Source organism: Phacochoerus africanus, chromosome 7 (assembly GCF_016906955.1).
Source record: "Phacochoerus africanus isolate WHEZ1 chromosome 7, ROS_Pafr_v1, whole genome shotgun sequence".
In the NCBI taxonomy this organism is placed as follows: Eukaryota; Metazoa; Chordata; class Mammalia; order Artiodactyla; family Suidae; genus Phacochoerus; species Phacochoerus africanus.
The window spans coordinates 3,599,571-3,619,048 of NC_062550.1; the positions used below are offsets into that span (position 1 = coordinate 3,599,571).

The window sequence follows — 19,478 nt, forward strand, 5'->3', positions numbered from 1 at the left end:
AACTCATCTCCCGTGAGAATTTCTGCGTCGACTGCGTGAATGAGCCGGTGGTTACAGAGACTTCAGCGCTCATTTCATCCGGTTCTACCTCTGAGTGTGTCCATCTGTCTGTCTGTCTATCCATCCACTGAGAGAGGCGTGGAGGGGGAGAGGTACAAGACAGACAGACACAGGCCAAATTAACGACCTCCTCCCCCACCAACACACACACCCCACCCGTCCAGTTCCAGTGAAGCAGCGGCCAAGACCGAGTGGTGTGCCTTTGCCAAGACGGAGACCAGTGCTTTTAATTTTTAATTTTTTTTTTCTTTTTTGTCTTTTTTGCCATCTCCTGGGTTGCTCCCAAGGCACATGGAGGTTCCCAGGCCGAGTCGGAGCTGTAGCCGCCGGTCTACACCACAGGCACAGCAACGCAGGATCTGAGCCGCGTCTGCAACCTACACCACAGCTCACGGCAACGCCGGATCCTTAACCCACGGAGTGAGGCCAAGGATCGAACCCACAACCTCATGGTTCCTAGTCGGATTCGTTAGCCACTGAGCCACAAAGGGAACTCCAACCGGTACTTTTTAAACTCGAGAAGACACCGGGGCTCTGTTACACTGTGGCCCGGGACTCCTTCCCCTCAGGGGCCTGCAGGTCGGGGAGCAGACCCCATGGCTTCAGCGAGCCCTCTGTCTAGGACGACCCGGACCAAGAAGAGTTAATGGTCCCGCCACATCCCAGAGGGCCGGGGCTCAGTGACAGCAGCCCAGGACCTGAAGGGGAGAGGGACAGCCTTCTATTCTTTGGGATCGTCTCTCGAATTAATTAACTGGAAGTGAGTCTTGTCAATGTTTTGGAAAGGCAGCAGGGTGAAAAGAGATGGCTAGAATTAACCACAGTGAGAGACGACTTCAGCGCTGCCAGGGCTCAGAAAAGCCCAGGGAAGAACAAAGAAGGAAAGAGGCCGACTCGCCGTCTGAAGGAGCCCGCGGACCCCAGCAAACTTCAAGGCTTTGCCAAGCAAGGGACGCGGGCTCAACAAGAGGAATTTATTATCTGCAGCCACAGTAGGTACAATTTTTCACTTAAATGCACAGGGTGTCTACAGGGCAAAGGCAGAACGGAAGGGATTTTAAAGCAAAGAAACAACAGAATGCTCATGTCGCTTTTAAGCTTATCCACACTGAACTCTAATATCTAAAAGATTCACAGATTCTTGAACTGGTACTGGAGAAATCTTCAAACACTTGCAACTCCACATACGGCAGGTGATGGGAAAATCCATGAGACAGATGCCAGAAGTTCAGACTCGGGGATGAGAGTTCACTCACTAAGAAGAAAAAGGAAACAAAATTGCAGATTAACAGATCCATTTACAAGAATGGTGGGAAAAAAACAGAGAATTTGGATCAATGAGAGAAATAACGGGAGAGAGACCTGAAACGACCCAGTAAATACAGGTTTTCTGTTCTTCTCACTGAGGTTGACACGGGCTAGCTTTTAAAGACAATCTAATTTCTGGCAGAAACTTTTATGCCACGTGAAAATTTTTTTCTTGATTTTGCTTTTTAGGGCTGCGCCTGCGGCATATGGAGGTTGCCAGGCTAGGGGGTCAAACCGGAGCTGCAGCTGCCTACCTGCACCACAGCCACAGCAACGCCAGATCTGAGCTGCGTCTACACCACAGCTCATGGCAACGCTAGATCCTAAACCCACTGAGTGGGGCCAGGGATCGAACCCACGTCCTCAAGGATACTAGTCAGGTTCATTACCGCTGAGCCACAGTGGGAAATCTGCCCTGTGAAAATTCTGACATGACTTTTCTGTTTCTTCCTTAGAATGAGTCTGAAACTTTCAACTTTTTTTTTTGGTCTTTTTAGGGCTACACTTGCAGTATATGTTAAGTTCCCAGGCTAAGGGTCGAATTAGAGCTGAAGCTGCCAGCCTACACCACAGCCACAGTAATGCAGGTTCCAAGCCACATCTGTGACCTACACCACAATTCATGGCAACGCCAGATCCTTAACCCACTAAGCAAGGCCAGGAGTTGAACCCGTGTCCTCATGGATGCTAGTCGGGTTCGCTAACCACTGAGCCAGGACGGGAACGCCTGAAATTTCAACTTTTTTCCCTGTTTTGTTTTTGTTTTTTGTTTTTCTTTTTTGGATGCACCTGCACCATATGGAAATTCCTGGGGTAGGGATCGAATCCAAGCCACAGCTGCAATCTATGCCACAGCTGCAGCGATGCTGGATCCTTAACCTGCAGCACCAAGCCAGAACTCCTGAAATTTCAACTCTTAAGAAAATGGCAGTATAAACACTGAACAAAAAAAAATTATTTGCAATTAAATTCAGCACCTTCTTGGCCATCTTGGAAGACAAAATGCTCCCATCTGAGTTCTCTTCTTTGTTCCCCCTTTTCACTTTTTGGCTGCACCTGTAGCATGCAGAAGTTCCTGGGCCAGGGATCGAACCTGCGCCACAGCAGTGACAATGCTGAGCCCTGAACCTGCGAAGCCACCAGGGAACTCCTCCCATCCGCGTTCTTATGGAGCACCTGTGTCCCAACCACGGTGATGGGGAAGCGGGGACCACTGTCTATGAACCGAGAGGGTGGACGTACTTACCAGCTGAGGTGTGTCACTAGCAGACTTCAGGATCAGCTTGTCCCCCCTCTTCTCAACTTCAAACCCCATTTTTTTAAGGAGGGACGGGTCCGCCAGGCCCTGCTCCTCCATCTTCGCGATCAAATCCTGGTTCCGGCTGTTGTCCTCGGTGAGGTTTCGGATGGCGTACACCACCCACTGGGTTAGAACTGGAGCCAGAGTGAAGGAATCTGCCAGCACGCTCGCCGGGTGCAGAATTACTGGGAGCATGACTGGAAGAGGGGGAGCGGCTGACACCCCCAAACCCAGAATCAATGCACTCACTTTTCTTGAGGATGCGCTGTGATATGTGTACCAAGCGGGAAATCACTAAAAAGGTACAATACATCCAAATGGGGTGTGTGTGTGTGTGTGTGTGTGTGTGTCCAGCAAGAGAGGTACTTGATCAGGATTTACTGAATGAACGAACAATTCGAGGCAAAGACTTAGTGTGGCCGCCTCTGAAGTTTATGAACCCAGACACGCGGGGAGGCGAGCACACACACACACCTGCTGGATAATTACATCACTGAGTCACCAGGGAAGGAGGAAGTGTGTTAGAGAGAGAGTCACCACGGTGCCAGGTTAGAATCAGACAAGAAAACCATCTGTCTAAAGCCAGCCCGGTGTCCTAGGCGCTGCCACGGAGTGCCCCTCACTCCCTCTTGGAAAGACGAAGCTAGAAACCCTCGGAAGGGCTGGCTGTTCAGGGTGAATCCCCGTGCTCCTGAGAAAGCCCCTCTTTCTCTTCGCCCCGCTGTGCCCCAGGCCTCGTTTTAAACGCCGTGCCCGGCCTCCTTCGGGCGTTACTGTCTTCTATTCAGTTACCGGGAGCTGTGTAAGCCTCACCAGGCATCAAGTTGCTACTGTATGTCGTTCTAGAAAAAAAACATGTATAAAAACTGCTGCAGCCTTGGATCCAGGGGCACAGAGAGATGCCAAGAACAGTGGGCCTGGCACCCTCCATTGGTTCAGAAGGAACAGCGTGCCAAGCGTGAAATAAACACATTTTCCAATGAAAGGAGGCCGCCCTGCCTGTGATCAGATGGGAGGGAGCGAGACGTTTCGCTTTCTCCTTACTACCAGACGTTTCCCACACAGGCACTTGTGACGCCAGAACGGGGGTGCCTGTGCCCCCAAAAGGTGTCAGGAGGGTCGTTCAACACTCCTGACCCTGACCGAGACCCCAGGTGAGCCGTGAGGCTGCGCCGAGACCCTCCCGCTCCCAACGTCAGCGCAGGAAGCCACAGAGACAGGGCTGGGTGTTCAAAGACAGTGAGCCCAGCTGGGCCCCTGGTTCAACACCGCCAAGGAAAAGCCACTACAGAAGAGCCTGTCCCCTATTGTTGGACGGTTGTACGGCAGGCATCGTGCTAGGTCTGCCTTCAGCAAGTGTCTTCTGGCCCGCAGCGCTGCCCAGGCCTCTGATCACACGCGGACCCCAGGCTAGGTCCAGTTGCCAGCTGGCCTGCCTCTCCAGCTCCTCCAGGACAGGCCCCGGGGGTGCAGGAAGAAGAGGCGGGCAAACGTGCGCAGAGTAAATGACCCACTGGTTTTGGAGGGTTCGCATCCAAACCACTTGTGGGTGTGACTCACCTTTTCCAAAGGGCAAAGAATGGGAACGGCTGGCGCCCCGCGGATGAGAGGCCATACTTAGCTGTCCCCTTTGGTGGGGACAACGTTCTCCTCTCGCCACTTATCTGTCATCCTTTCATGATAGAGCCCAGGTCCGTATAATTACACGTCTGGATTTCTTTGGGGGAGATGAATCCATACAAATACGCGCACGCGTAAAACCTGCATCTGAATTGCTCCTTCTCTTCCACAACCACCAAGCCCCACTCTGCGACAGGACAGAGAGGAAAAACAACGATCCCAGGCGACAAAACCTTCGGAAACGTTGGTAAATTTCTCAACGGGGAGCCATCTGCTATGATCAATTTCTCATGCGGGGGCGACATCATCAGAGAGACGCACTTCCTCACGGGCTGCGGGAACGGAGGGGGCAGAGCCCAGGAGGACTGACCGAGGCGCAAACCCCGACTCCAGCGTGAACGTGAGTGAGGCTGGCGATCGGCCGTGGCGACCGTAACTCTAACGCCAGGCGGCAGAAGCAAAACACGTCTTTCTGAAGCTTCCTGGTTCTTCGCTTAAATGTAGCTGAAAGGAAGAGAACTCAAAGTGCCAGAAACGCACTGAAAGCGCCTCAGCCTCGGAGGGCTGGTCGGCTCCGGGATCAAGGACTCCGATGCCAGCCTCGTCGCCACCAGCTGCCAGTGCTGAGTGTCTCCGGGGGGAAAGATCCACCTTCCAGGGCGGCAGGCTGTCCAACGGAACCCCTGCAAAGGGTGCCCACAGCCCTCTCCTGCCAGGGGCCCGCCACACCCTCGGCTCCGGCCACGTCACCACGCCAGGCGTCGCCTGTCTGTCCGCACGAGACCCTGACCCATGACACGTCCTTGCTCGCCTGTCCTGGGAGTCCGCCTCTCCGTCCAGCTACCCCTCGCCGCCAGCTTCGGGTGGACTCGCCTACCACCCACTTCCAGAACATTCTCCCCTCCTCCCCTAGTTCTCACACTGCACCTGCTTAACTGCCCACGAGTCTGTGAGCTTCGCGGGCACGAGCCGTACCCACTCCTTCTCCGCGTGCCTGGCCGTGGATCGTCAGTACGTGCTCGGGGACGTGATGTTGGCTACGGCTCTTTGCAGCTCTGTCGCCCTGACACCCTGTAAAGCCCTCGTCAGCACGCGTGACGTCTCGGTCACCCCTCTGTCCAAGCTCGGTGCCGGGAAACATCTGCTCGACGTCAGCGCGAGCGAGCAGGTGCTGTCTCCCATTCGCCGTGCGTGTGCATGTGCACGTGCGTGTGCACGGAGGGGGTGCGGGGGCACTGCAGGGACCCACTCGGGCTGTGCTTTTCCTTCTTGTTCTTGGTGTGGTTTCCTGGCTCAGCGCGTTGCAGGGTTGAGAGATCAGACGAGAGGAAACCAGTATCAATGCAACTGGGGCAGAAGCTGGACTGTGTCCCTCAAGGGCCCAGGACAGCAAAACCCCCAAGTTCCCGTGTGGACAGGCAAAAGGGCGGATGTGATTCCTGTGCCTGGGCGGGGCGGGGGCAGGGGGTTTTGCAAGTACTGTTACGGCATCTTAGCATTTCATCCTTTTAAGTGTTTAGCAGCTCATTCCTGTAGAAAAAGACACCCAAACCACCCAACCACCAATTTATACGTAAGAAAAGAGGAGCACGAGAGGAACGAGAATTCTCTGGATGGGCCCGGGCGCCTCCCCAGTTAGGGTGCTGCTCCCCGGGCGGGCGGGGGCCGGGGGGGGGGAGGGGGGCTTCAGGAGCCAAAGGGACAGTAGCCCCCTTCACAGGGAGCAGATTCCTGGCGCAGCCTCCACGTGAATGGAAGCCGCACTGAGGCCCAAAGCAGAACAGGCCTTTTGGTCTCCGTCCAAACGTGTTCGAAGGACAGAGGGTGTGTGAGTGGGGGGCGCGGGGGGGAGGGGGAGTAAGGCCCCCCTCGGCACCTTGAATATCAGAAACAACAGACAGGTGGCAGAGAGACCCGCAAACACTTCACTTAACCGCGTCCTCACGCTCTGACGTGGCCTAAGCAGAACGGATCTGAGCCCCCCTCGAAGGAGGCTTTCCCGACGTGAGAACACCGTACCGCCCGGTCTGCCTACAGCTGGGCCCTAAGCGAGCCGTGGCATCTGGAGTCTGCACGGTCTCCAATGAAACACCAAAGGGCCTCTGATTGGTCCCAATTTCCAGTGAGAACATCTCAGCCCTGCTGTCCAGGGCCTCCGACTTAATTCAACAACCACATTTTCGTAGCGATTCCCCTTCCATTTGTGTGGAGAAGAGAAACACTGGCGCCCCATGCGCTGCTCCAGTGCACGAGCCTGGCTTGCAGGTGCACTGGGCTCCCCCGTGGGCTGTGAGGGGCCGAGCCCTGGGCGCCGCCCGGACCCAGATGGCCCTGGGTGTCCCGAAGGAGATGAAAGCGAGTCCCAGTTAATAGTCACATGGCCCTCTTGTTCCCCCGCTCAAGAGACAGAAAGCCAGCCAGAGTGGGGGAAGATTAAACAGCTTCTAACGCCTCGAATCCCACCCACACGTGAAGTGCCCCATTGTCCGCTTAGCTGGAGAGGGAGAGCTTCTGGAGTTGCCATGGCTACTGCAAACAGAAGGCCTGAGCCTGTTTGCTACCCCACTGCCTGCGAGGAACCCCGCGAGCAGCACTGGAATGAGGCCGAGACTGAGTGGCTGGCTTTGGACCAGAACCCTGCGTGTCTCGAAACGAGCAGAGATGAGACGAGATGGGACAGGAGCAGAGGCTGAGAACGGGTCCTGCACTCTGAGCACTGGTGCGGCCGGGGGCGCATCCGGATGCAGAAAGACTCAGGCTCAATGCTGGGCCCTGCAGCCCTGGACCAGTGAGGCGACGGGAGACCACGCGAGACACAACAAAATTCCACGACAATGCCATTACCAACCAGCAGACTGACGCGCCACACTCACTTGTAAGGTCAAGTCGGCTGAGTCAAAACGTTAACATTGGAGCTGATGAGAAAAACGCCATCTAACCGAGAAGAGAGCCCAGACGCCCGCAGTTACCGGAATGAATGGTACCGAGTCCCGCGGGACGACCAGGACGCAGGTGACCGGGGAGGCAGGCCCCGTGATGACAGGGACTTAGCTCTGGTCAAGGCTCTCGTGTCTGCATCGATTACAATTTATCTTTTGCTCTCAACTTCCGTTTATGCCACTCAGATAGCACACTCTTCTCGTTCAGCGAGTTAAAGTAGAAGCCTTTACCGTGCAGCCTCTGCTCCTGGCCACCTCACATGACGCTGAAAACCAGGGCTTGACAAACGATGGCCCAGGTTTTTGCACGGCTGCAAGTTAAAAATAGTTTTATATTTTTAAATGGCTGGGAGCAAAAGTGGAAGAAGCGTACTAATTGGAGACCCATGAGAATGTTTTGCAATTCAAACTTCAGTGCCTGTAATAAAGAAAGTGTTGCCATGCTCATTCATTTATGAAGTGTCTGTGGCTGCTTTTGTGTTGCAAAGACTGAGCTAGAGGTATAAAGAGACACTATGGTAAAGCCAAAAATATTTATCCAATTTAACTCTTTCCAAAAAAGGATGTCAAACTCTGGACTAGAACGTGGAAGGAATCAATAAATGTTTGTTGAATGACTACATGAGCCTTTAAAATTATTGACACTGAAACTATTGAAATTTATACTATTAAATTAAGGCAATCTTTTTTTTTTTGTCTTTTGTCTTTTTTGTTGTTGTTGTTGTTGCTATTTCTTGGGCCGCTCCTGCGGCATATGGAGGTTCCCAGGCTAGGGGTTGAATCGGAGCTGTAGCCACCGGCCTACGCCAGAGCCACAGCAACGCGGGATCTGAGCCGCGTCTGCAACCTACACCACAGCTCACAGCAACGCCAGATCCTTAACCCACTGAGCAAGGGCAGGGACCGAACCCGCAACCTCATGGTTCCTAGTTGGATTCGTTAACCACTGCGCCACGACGGGAACTCCCTTATTTTCTTTTTAGGGCCATATCTGAGGCATGTGGAAGTTCCCAGACTAGGGATCAAATCGGAGCTGCAGCTGAGGCCTACACCGCAGCCACAGCGATGCAGGATCTAAGCTGCATCTGTGATCTACACCCCAGCTTGTGGCAATGCTAGATCCTGAACCCACTGAGCACAGCCGGGGGGGACTGAATCCACATCCTCACAGACACTATGTTGGGTTCTTAACCCACTGAGCCACAACAGGAACTCCTAGAATAAGGCAACTTAGGAGTTCCCGTCGTGGCTCAGCAGTTAATGAATCCGACTAGGAACCATGAGGTTGCGGGTTCGATCCCTGACCTTGCTCAGTGGGTTCAGGATCTAGCATTGCCGCAAGCTGGGGTGTAGATCACAGATGCGGCTTAGATCCTGCATCACTGTGGTTGTGGTGTAGGCTGGCAACCACAGCTCGGATTAAACCCCTAGTCTGGAACCTCCATATGCCACAGGAGCGGCCCTGAAAAAGGCAAAAAGACAAAAAAAAAAGCGCAATTTAAGTGTTAAAAGACTTTACTGACTTTTCAGGATACGTATGTGCCATCTATACATGCACCATGTTTATCTATACATGGTGTTACATATCAATATATCCATAGATGTATAACAGGCTATATTTAGTATCGTATGTATAATATACATACAACAGACGTGTACTGTGTATCCCACCGACATTTAATTTTTGCTTCCTGCATGTTTTTAAAAATTATTTTTAGCAAAGAAACCCGCTTATGGCAAGGGACGTAGGCACGGGCACGCTTTGCAAAGCATACCATGGCGTAGGGCTCAGAGCAGACCTTGGAAACTCCTGACCAGGGGGCCTGAGAACAGGACGTTCCCCGCAGCAGGCCTGCTTCGTCAGGCTTCCACGAAGCCACGCAACTGCCCGCTGTGTCATACGACAGGATTTCTCCCAAGACGAAGCGGTTTACTTAATACACAGCTTCCACCTCTAGCTTCCCAGACTACGCTAAGACTGCTGCATTCTTCCGGGTGCAAAGCAGTCCTTTAGTTTCTCCATTGTTCTGAAAATGCTTTACACGGCTGAAAACCATGAACTTTAAAAGAGGCCAGTTGCCATCAGCCTGAGGAGAGACAGGCCCGGAACGTGACACTGAAAGGATGGCTTGCCTCTTGCTGAAAGGACATTTTCTGCTTCCCACCCAGTCCCGCAGTCAGAGAGACGGCGGGCACTGGGAGGGGGCTCTGTCCTGTGGCCCCTGACCCCGTGTGCAGGAGTCAGGACCAGCCTCATTCACCTTCTGAAAGAAAAAAAAAAAAAATAGGAGTTCCTGTGGTGGTGCAGCGGAGGCAAATCTGACTAGGAACCATGAGGTTGTGGGTTTGATCCCTGGCCTTGCTCAGTGGGTTAAGGATCCGGCATTGCCGTGAGCTGTGGTATAGGTTGCAGACATAGCTCGGATCTGGCTTTGCTGTGGCTGTGGTGTAGGTCAGTGGCTACAGCTCTGATTCCACTCCTAGCCTGGGAACCTCCATATGCCACGGGTGCGGCCCTAAAAGGACAAAAAGACCCCCCCCCCAAAAAAAAGGCATTTCCCGAGTTCCCTGGTGGTGCACTGGGTTAAGGGCCTGAGGTTGTCACTGCTGTGGCACAGGTTCGAGCCCTGGCCTGGGGACTTCCTTGTGCTAAACCGCTGCCCAGGGACCCCGAGGGGGCTCCCTGAGGCTTCTGCTGCTGGAGGGGGACCACAGGTGGCACCGAGTGGAGACAGGGCTCGAGAACCAGCCCATAGCTCGAAGAGTAAGACGCGCTGAGCTGCAGGTGCAGGAGGGGTGGCAACTTCCCTAGGAAGACAAACAGGGGCGGCGGGTGTCCGGACGAGACAGGGTCCCCGCAGAGGGAATAAACCTGGAAGTACACTGTTCCTGTGTCTGTGCAAAGGGCCCCCCGCTTCTCCCGCCCGCGTTAACTCTACCTGCAAACGCCAAGAGATTCTTCACGGCCCTGCTGAGGGCATTCTGCCTCTGTCTGCGTCTGTTACGATTACCGTTTGCTCTCAACTTCCGTTTATGCCACTCGGACCACACACTCTTCCCGTTCGGAGCGTTAAAGCAGAAGTCTTCACCGTGCAGAGCCGGCTCCCCGCCGCCTCACGTGATGCTGAGAAGCAGCGTGTGTTCAGGAACCACCATCCACCACCCATTCGGGGCTCCCCTCTTCCTTCGCCAAATCGTCGGTCTGTCTGGGATCTAATTGCCCTCCGCATTTTTGCCTTTTAATAGGAGGGCACATCTGTGGTCCGAGGGCTGCAGCGCCTGCCGTGCTGACACGTACTGTTCTAGGTTTGCAGTGTAGCCTGAGAGCACTTCTGGATCCACGGGCGTGTTCGCTCTGCTTCGCCAATCAACGGCTGACCGTTAATACTGACCGTGGTTCAAAAAAGAAGAAGAAACACCAATAGAAGAGGGTGGGGAAAGAAACTGCCAGCTCTGTAGATTACAGATCACCGTCTGGAAAATATAACATGATAGGTGTGCTTATCATGGGCTCCAAGAAGAAGCCGCGTTTCGGTCCTTCTTGAGGACAAGAGGCATCAGAGACACCACCGCTTTGACAGCTGAGGCTTTTTGGCCTCTGAATCCCGAGGACACCACAACATCAAAGGAAGTGGTACCAAGGCCCGAACCAAACTCTGCTGCATCTTGACAGACACACCAAAACCTGCAAGGATCAAGCAGACAGACTCCAGCACGCGCTCAACCCAGGCGCTTCTCCGTGATGCTGCAACAAAGACCACGTTCGCGTCCTGGCTCTGCACGGGCTGCTCTCCCTGAACTGACCGTCCGGAGGGAGGGATCGGCGACGGTCACAGGGTTAAGGCCTCGTCTCCTCTCTGGTCTCCGGCCCTCAAGGCTCCGCTTCCTCGCGTCCTAACACAGCGAAGCACCGAGGAGCTGCCGTCCTCAGCCCCTCTGCAAGTCCCAGGTGGACAGAGCACACGCGTCCAAGGGTGGCTTTCATCACCCCCGCTGGCGGGCCCGTGGCAGCGCGGGGACGGGAAGGTGGCACCCCCGCTCCGGCCCACGCTCTCCCGACTCCAACGCGGCTGTGGCCGGGCGAGGGCGGGGCTCGCAGGTGCCCCACGTCCACAGGGTCTGTGGGAAAGGATCCTCCAGCACGGAAACTCATCCTGCCCACATGTGGGACTCATCTCACTCGCCACTTCAAAGCCCGGCCCGCTGCCCAGAGGCCAGCCCAGCAGCTGGGCCACACGATAGGTTTCAGATCAGAAACCACCAATGCCACTTCTAAGAGCAACCGCACGGATGCACATGCTTGGGGGCAGCGCGTCAATGTCACTTGAGACTCTGAACGGGCCACTGACTGCGACATGCTGAGCAGAGAGCCTGGCACGTAGCAGGCGCTCGCTAAACGGGGCCGGAAGAGTCCCTCTGCAGCCTGTCCTGCTGGGTGTCGCTGACTCCCAGAGCGGGAAGGCACAACGCCACCTGCGTGCGGGCTCCTCTCTCACTGTGACTGCCAGCACCGACGCAAGGAGGAGGGTTTCAATCATTCATTTTTACGCGGAAGTTCAGGACCAGGGGTCGAACCCGTGCCACCGCAGCCTCCTTAACCTGCTGAGCCACCAGGGAACTCCAAGTCCCTGCTGAGTGAATGCTCCCCGCTGTCTGGCCTCCACCTAAATAAGGGGGTGCCGTCCCACTTCTCCTATTAGATCAGAACCCCTCGCCCCCGCACTGTGCGACCCCAGCCTCTAGGCTTCGGGGGCCACCTCACCAGGGAGAGGCTTTCTGGACACAACAAACGTCTAAGGAAAAGACACGGGCCCGGTGCCTGGCTGAGGTGCCAGCAGGGGGCTGTGGCGTCACCGGAGATGGCTGGGCTCTGACAACTGAGAAATCCATGAACAGAAGCCAGGGTGAGCCCCGCAGACACACAGGGACGCTCCAGGCCCTGTTTTATCCACGACTGTTCTCTTTGGGACAAAGAAACTGCTGGCTGGAATCAATTTCTACCCTCCACGTAAGCGAAGCTTTGCAGGAGGAATTAAGCGTCTCTCCCACAGGCTAAGATCGCCAGCTTATCTGCATAAAAGAAGAGTAACGACAGTGAACAGGACGGCAGCAACCCTGAGAGCCCCAGGCGCACAGTCCGGGCTGGGGCTGTTCCGTCTGCGCTCACCGAGACAGCCCTCCACCCTCACAAGTGCACCCTTTGGGGGAACCATCGCCCCATTCTACGGACAGGGAAACTGAGGCACAGGAGGCGGATGACTGTGCACAGTCATGCAAGCTGAAGCGGTGGAGCCTGCGCCCAGACGCAGCTCCAGGGTCCGCCCCCGCTGCTGCTCAGCCCTCTGCAGGGACCGCCGTGGGCAAGGAGAGGCAGCTGCAGGAGGCCAGGGCCCTTCTTCCTCCCGGCCAGGCTGAGCGCGAGCTTCTCAGCTCAATGGAAGGAAGGGCAGGATTTAGGACACTTGAAACACAGTCCCTCTCTCTGCAAAGAAACTTCCTCCGAAGACCAGGTGAGCGCGCCGTTGCCAGGGAGAGCGACCATCCCTGCAAAACACCTTTGGGGATGAACTCAAACCCTTCAAAGTGAAATTACAATTCGGAGTAGAAAAAGGTGAGTAATCCCGTCTAAATGATACCAGGCTGCTACTGGTCTAGTGCCGAGGACATCTGAAACGAATCAAGGGTCAAAACCAGTCCCACGACACGACGGTTTCGATGGCGACCACCAGCGGCGTGGGGCAGCTGGCGGACCTGGGACCGGACAAGGCGCGGCAGGTACCAGAGCCAGGGAGCTCTGGCTCACTGCGTGTGCGGGTGCACGGGCATCTGGGATCCCTGTCCTTGGACCAAAGGTCGCTGGTCTCCTGGGGACGATCTGTGCTGGGGGCACAGGCCCAGCAGGCAGCCCCCGCCCCCCCCCCGAGCCTGCTCCTCCCAGGAAGTCGGCAGTCGGGGCGATGGCCCCGCAGGTTTGAACAGGCCCAGACGCGCAGGCGCTTCATGCTGTCCGCTGCCGTTTCTGTTCCTAACGGGTGAGCCGGGGGCTGGGTGCACACGTCTAATCCCGCTCCCCTCACTCAGGGAGGGGCGCTGCTGCACCCATTCTGAAGTCGAGACAACCTTTGGTGGAAACCTGTAACATGCAAGTAACACGAAGTGGAAAGAAAGGTCCACTGACACCTGAGACCGTTTCAAAGCCAAGTGGCTGTGGTGGTGAGATCGAGCTCTTTCTGGACAGCTCTCTCCTAAAACTTCTACAGGACTGGACATCTCAGTCTGGGGGGGGGGGGGACACGCTTCGTTCAATTGTCAAAATCTGAACCTTCCCCATGATTTTCGTCTCCTCTATAAACGGCAGGCTTTTTGATTCTTACACCGGAACCAGAGCAGGTGACTGTGATGGAAACACACTGAAAGTCTCCGAAGACGTCGTCACGATCCGTCCACTAAAGTGACAACCACGAGGCACTTGCTGGACACCGGGGACACGAGAACTTGCAGGACAGTCAGCCCCCCCGCCGGCTGGCCTTGTGGCCTTCATGTTCCAGAGAAGAGGCAGGCACTGGCCCCCCAGCGGAGGCTCGGGGGAGGCGTGATCACAGCAGGACACGGTCGGGCCGGAAGGCCTCTGTGAGGAGGTGACACCGAGCTAAGACCCTCGGGGTTAAAGGAACCCGGTCCCTGGGCGAGCTGGGGAGGACGGGGACTGGGCACGGCCGCGCTCGAGAGGAAGGCGCAGCGAGGGGGACAGGCCGCATGCGGAGAGAGGGCAAGGCCAGAGCCCCGGGGAGTTCAAGCTGGCGTGAGGAGCCCGCTTTCTCTTCTACCGCAATGAGAAGCCACAAGTGGGGACAGGGTCCAACCAGGTGTCCACACGGCAAGGGGAAGATTCTGGAACGGGACGGACCTGGGCCCAAATTCCAACCCTGATAAGCTGGTGAGTCTGGGCCATGTCTGTAACTTGGCCAGGGTAAACCTGGACGGGCCACACGTGACGGTGACAGGAGGGGACACCGCTCACTCGTCCTACCCAGCACCGCGGGGTCCACCTGTCTCACCCCTGGCCCCGTGAGACATGTGACCTTGACTCTGCTTCGTCTCCGTTCCCCACGGTGGCCAGGGACAGCCCAGGAGTCACCAAGTCCAGGGTCAAACCTCCATTCCGGCTGCTCCCCGGCTCGGGGCCTTGGCCAGTTACAAACCCTCTGCCTCAACTTCCTCTCCTACAAAATGGGGGTAAGAACAGCATCTACCTCACGGAGTGACCAGACCACAGACCACAGGGCCTGGCAGGAAAGAGGCACCAACAAGTGTCGGCTCTTTCCGTTCAACCGTCTGATCCGTTATTAGTCAGTCGCTGTGGCAGGGGGTTACCTTGAGATAAACAGAGCTGGGCTGCACGTTACGGACGTCGGACGTCGCAGGGAAGGCCAGACCACCCACTCCACTTAACAGGCAATGGAGCCCCCTGTCTATTGAGTTATCAACCCCAACTTGTCCTCCAGCGGCCATCCCACTGCAAGGACATGTGGCCGACTCCAGGGCCCCTGGGGAGTCACTGTTGCCCAAGCAGCGTCTGAAGCCACATGCCCATTTCTTCCAACACGACACCCTTGTCTTAGGGCTGCTCCTTCCTCCCTTTGCCAATTTTCTCTTGGGGATGGAGAGCAAAGGCAGATGCCAACGAGGAAGGGAGGGAGGGAGGGAGGGGGAAGCAGGGATGGTGGGTTCGGGCGTGTGTATCTGGTTTCTCAGGAAGCTTCGATGACGTGTGCGTGCGACGCAAAGCCCGCGGCTGCGGCGGTGCAGAATCTCGAGGTCTCCGTCTCCCTGGAACGTTCGCTCCGTGTGGAGAAATAAGCACATCACTCACTGGACTCGCCGCTACACCGTGAAACGGCAGGATAAATGAAACGAGAAAAGGGGGCCTTATCGGAGCAGGATGCTGGAAGACCTCAGGCGTAAACAACCTTTGCTCTGACGGGTCTGAACCTGGACGTGGTGACGGCTGGGCCGTCACCAGCCCCAAGGGGGAAGTGAGCAGCGGGTGGCCAGCGTAGACAGGATGGAACCCTGGCAGAGAAACAGCCTGGGAGGCCAGCGGAAGAGGAGGAAGGCCAGGGTTCTGGAAGGGAAGGGCTGCGTGACTGTAGGGGTGACCGTGAGTGGGGGAGGCCTAGGGAGAGACCCCCCCCTCCCCCCGAGAGCACAGGGGTAAATCAGGTGCTTTGCCCCCAGGGAGCTCACGAGCAGGCAGAGGTGGCAGACCCGGAGCAGGCACAGAGGAGGCTTCCTGAGGGAGAGGCCAGGGCCCCTTTCCAGGGACGCCGAGGGTCTGTGCTCCAGCCTGGCTCGTGCCGTGCCCACCCATGCCGGACGGCAGGCTCCTCGGGTACCCCTTTATCCCCAACAGCTGGGACGATGCCCAGCGCACAACACAGCAGGGACTCGGGTAACACCTGCGGAATGGACCAGCCAGCATCCAGCAACACAGGACAAGGACAGCGCAGGAGAGACTGTCCACATGCCAAGTGCGACGTGCCTGCTCTCTGGATGGCAGCGCCATCGAGATGAGGATGGCATCACTTTGGACGGAGGAGGACAGAGCGCACGCATGCACGGGACAGTGACAGTGACTCGGGGCAAGATGGCCCTGCAGAGCCAGGGTCAAAGTAAGGTCTTCCCAACACGGGGACAACCCAGGAGGAAGCGGAAAACCCGAGCCCCGCCCCCCCCCCCCGCCCCCGGTATATCGCAGACACTCGCCACCGGCAGGTTATCGGGCTGAAGCTTTTAGATGAAAACTCGCTGTTGGTCGGACACGACCTAACGGGGGAAAGCAGCCGTCGGGGTGACCGTCCGGCAGCACCCGCCCTGCGTGTCCTTGTCCATCCCAGCCCCTGGCAGGGCGTCTTCAGGGCGCTGGTCCCACGTGCTCCCCATGCACCCTCGGTCGGGGCCCACCTCCTATGCTGGTGGCTCCAGCGCTCAGCACGCGGTCGCCTGTTCCTTCCCAGGCTCACTCGCCCCACGAGGGCTTAGTTTTCTTAATCTTTGGGTTCCTGAAAAATAAGTGACTCCAACCTCCTGCTGAAGATGATGATGGCAACACGGCAGCCCAGGGACGGCCGCTGAACGTGCTCAAGAAGGCTGTTCACACAGAGGCTTGGACCAGGCCCTTGCTGTCATTGCTATGTTGGACTAAGGTCATTTTAGGAAAAAATACTGCTATTAGCCAGGGACGCCGGAACGCATTTCTTTCTTTCTTTTTGTCTTTTTAGGGCCACACCCGCAGCATGCAGAGGTTTCCAGCCTAGGGGATGCTGTACTGATGCTGTAATAATATAGTGGATACACGTCAGTACATATTTGTCCAAACCCGCAGAGTGTTTGACACCAACTGCGAACCCTTCAACGATGGCCTTTGGGCCATAATGGTGTGTCGATGCAGGTTCAACCTTGGTTTAAAAAAAACAGGGAGTTCCCATCATGGCGCAGCGGAAACGAATCCGACTAGGAACCATGAGGCTGCAGGTTCGATCCCTGGCCTCGCTCAGTGGGTTAAGGATCCGGCATTGCCGTGAGCTGTGGTGTAGGTGGCAGACGTGGCTCGGATCCTGCGTTGCTGCGGCTGGGGTGTAGGTCGGTGGCTACGGCTCCGATTGGACCCCTAGCCTGGGAACCTCCACGTGCCACGGGTGCGGCCCTAAAAAGACAAAAGCCAAAACAGAAAACAAAACCCCTACTCCTCTGGCGGGGATACTGACCGTGAGGGAGGGTCCGAATGTGTGCGGGCTGGGGGTGTCTGGGGCCCTCTTGCTGTGAACCTAACAATTCTCTTAAAAAATAAGGTCTTTAAAATTTTTTAACGGATGAAAAAAAAAAGGAATATAACAATAAACAAATATTTCATATAGATCCTTTCTCCTTTCTTTTTTTTTTTTTGGAGCGTGTGGAAGTTCCCTGGCCAGAGATTAAATCTGAACCACGGCTAAGGAAATGCTGGATCCTTAACCCGCCGCGCCGCAGCGGGAACTCCCTAAGATAGTGTCCTGTAGTTTCAAAAGCCAAGTAACTTCCTTAGGCAAACTCACGACTGCCACGCAGAATTAACTAGTGACTAATAGTGATTAAGTATTGTTGACACGGGTTCCCAGTGCCACTCTTGCCCTCGAGGTACAATCCCCGGATGGCATTCGCTGAATCATTCAGCCACAAGCTGCGGGTCCTTAAGAATAGTAACTACTGGAAACGCACGTTCACACAAGGTCCTGTTTCTCTCTGAAAGGGACTTCGCGTGGTGGCACTTACACATTAATAGTGACCACTGGGACGTGATACGAAGACCCAGTGTCACGTCCAGGCCAGGTGGCTCAAGTCACAGGAAGTCCAGGGACCAGCTTCCAAGGACACCTTCTCACTGTCCAGCCCTGGTCCCCGCCCAGCTGAGGGGAGGCGAGGGGGACGTGGCCACGTGCAGACCACATGGTCCAGGCAGGCACCTCACCTTGGAAAAGGACAGACACCCCCGCCCCCGCCACTCCCGTGACAACAAACCTCAAGCAATCCTGTTTTCCGTGCAAGTAAACGAGACGGTGGGACCACAGCACACGGACCTCCTGACCTCTGGGAGACAGGCACGTGCAGCCGGCAACCCGGGCTGAGCCAAACAGCAGAGGCCAGGGGTTCGTGTGGCCCGAGGTCAGCGTGCGTGGGGTCGGGGGGTGAGGGGGGAGACGCAGGTTGTCGCCAGCCTTCACACGCCAACGTGTTAGTGGTGACGACAGTTTAAATTTCTCGCCTCTAGGATTTCAGAGCTGTAAGAAAAGAAGAGGCACACACCTAAAAGCTAAGCAGACGCCACGTGAAGGAGCAAACTGGACGGATTGTGGTCTCATTTGAAAGTGGTCTGACTATTTGCCAAGACACCTGAATAGGGAAACAGAACCCACGTTTGTGCAAAGCCTCACTCAGGACATCACATCCCACGCCTCCAACCTCTGGCTTTGAGCCCTGGGGAACTGGGTGCTAGGAGACCACAGGGGCTGCATGACCCAGGGCTTCTCCCCACCTTCTCCTTGGACGGGTCTATTCAGATGCCGCCCGGGCCCATCACGGCCCCTGTGCACGTGCCGGAGCAGCAGCTTCAGAGCCAAGGCCACCTGGGACCTCACCCTTGGCCTGCCCTCGCCCGGGGCCCCAGGGGGGCTTACCCTAGGGGAGGGTAAGAGACTCCACGAGAGGCTTTAAAAAACCAAGTCAAGTCACTGGGAAACCGAAGTTTATCCTTTTAAAGCCAAACAGCGCTAAGAAGTCTTAAATGCCTGCTCAACGAGTGAACACATGGCCACTGAGGGTTCCTGAGCTGCTTACGGCTGGGGACACAGACACCACCAGGGGACAGCCGTCGCCCTCCAGAGGGGGAAAGACTGATTCCCGCAGAAAGACGTCCTAGCCACTCAGGCTCTCAGCGTGCGTGCGGATGGGCAAAGCAAGGCGTTAAAAGCAGAAACGTTATCATTTTGGGAATGCAGCACAAGCGCTCCTCCGGTGTGGGAGTTCGCTGATACCCTTTGCAAACAAGGTCAAGTTTCGCCAGCTGTGCTGCTCCGAAATGCTTAAGGCACTTCCCTGGTCGCCTCCCTCTGGCGGCTGCATGGCAGGGGCCCGTCACGAGCTAGCGTCCCAGGAAGAAATGTACAGAATGGAACGTGTATCTGTGTTTATTCTCAAATCCCCACACTCCCCAAGGTGTGGTACTCGAATCCAGAATTTCCACAACGCATATGAGACGTCAAGACGCCACGAGTCCTGCGGAAGACACCTGCTTGCCATAGACGCTACACCTACGTGTCACGTAGAGGCCTTCGCTCACGTGAGAGCAGTGTGAGACCCGGCAGGAAAAAACACGCTTTGCAACACACGATGGCCACGCCCCCCTGGCTTGACAGGGTCCAATGGGGGACACAGACGCCACCGGGGATAGACTTTTCTGGAGGGAAAGCGTTACACATCCAGGTATTTCCAGGTGATATGGTCACGGGGTGGCAGGGTAACCGCTGAACCACAGACGGAAATCAGGCTACCTGCTTTCTGGGAAGGCTCCCCTCTCAGGGCTCAGGTAGCACCCTCATTATCGCCCGAGGCTAAAGCAGGGCTGTGAGCGGGGACCACATGCCAGATGCTCAAGAGGACTAACCCTAGACTTCGTGTCCCAGACAGCTCAACCGCCACGGGTCACCCAGGAAAAG

The 19,478-nt window shown here is 56.0% G+C and overlaps 1 protein-coding gene across 2 annotated transcripts in view; it reads right to left on the reverse strand.

Annotated features, from left to right (window-relative positions):
* Positions 1-1,020: 1,020 nt before the first annotated feature.
* ATXN10 (ataxin 10) overlaps positions 1,021-19,478 on the reverse strand; it is a 160,071-nt gene continuing 141,613 nt past the window's right edge. For both annotated transcript variants that reach the window (XM_047785989.1, XM_047785991.1), the window contains 2 exons: positions 2,615-2,802; positions 1,021-1,315 (listed from right to left, as the gene is read on the reverse strand). In XM_047785989.1, coding sequence (XP_047641945.1) covers positions 1,313-1,315; positions 2,615-2,802 — 191 coding nt within the window. In that variant the 3' untranslated portion in view covers positions 1,021-1,312. The remainder of the gene's footprint in view (positions 1,316-2,614; positions 2,803-19,478) is intronic.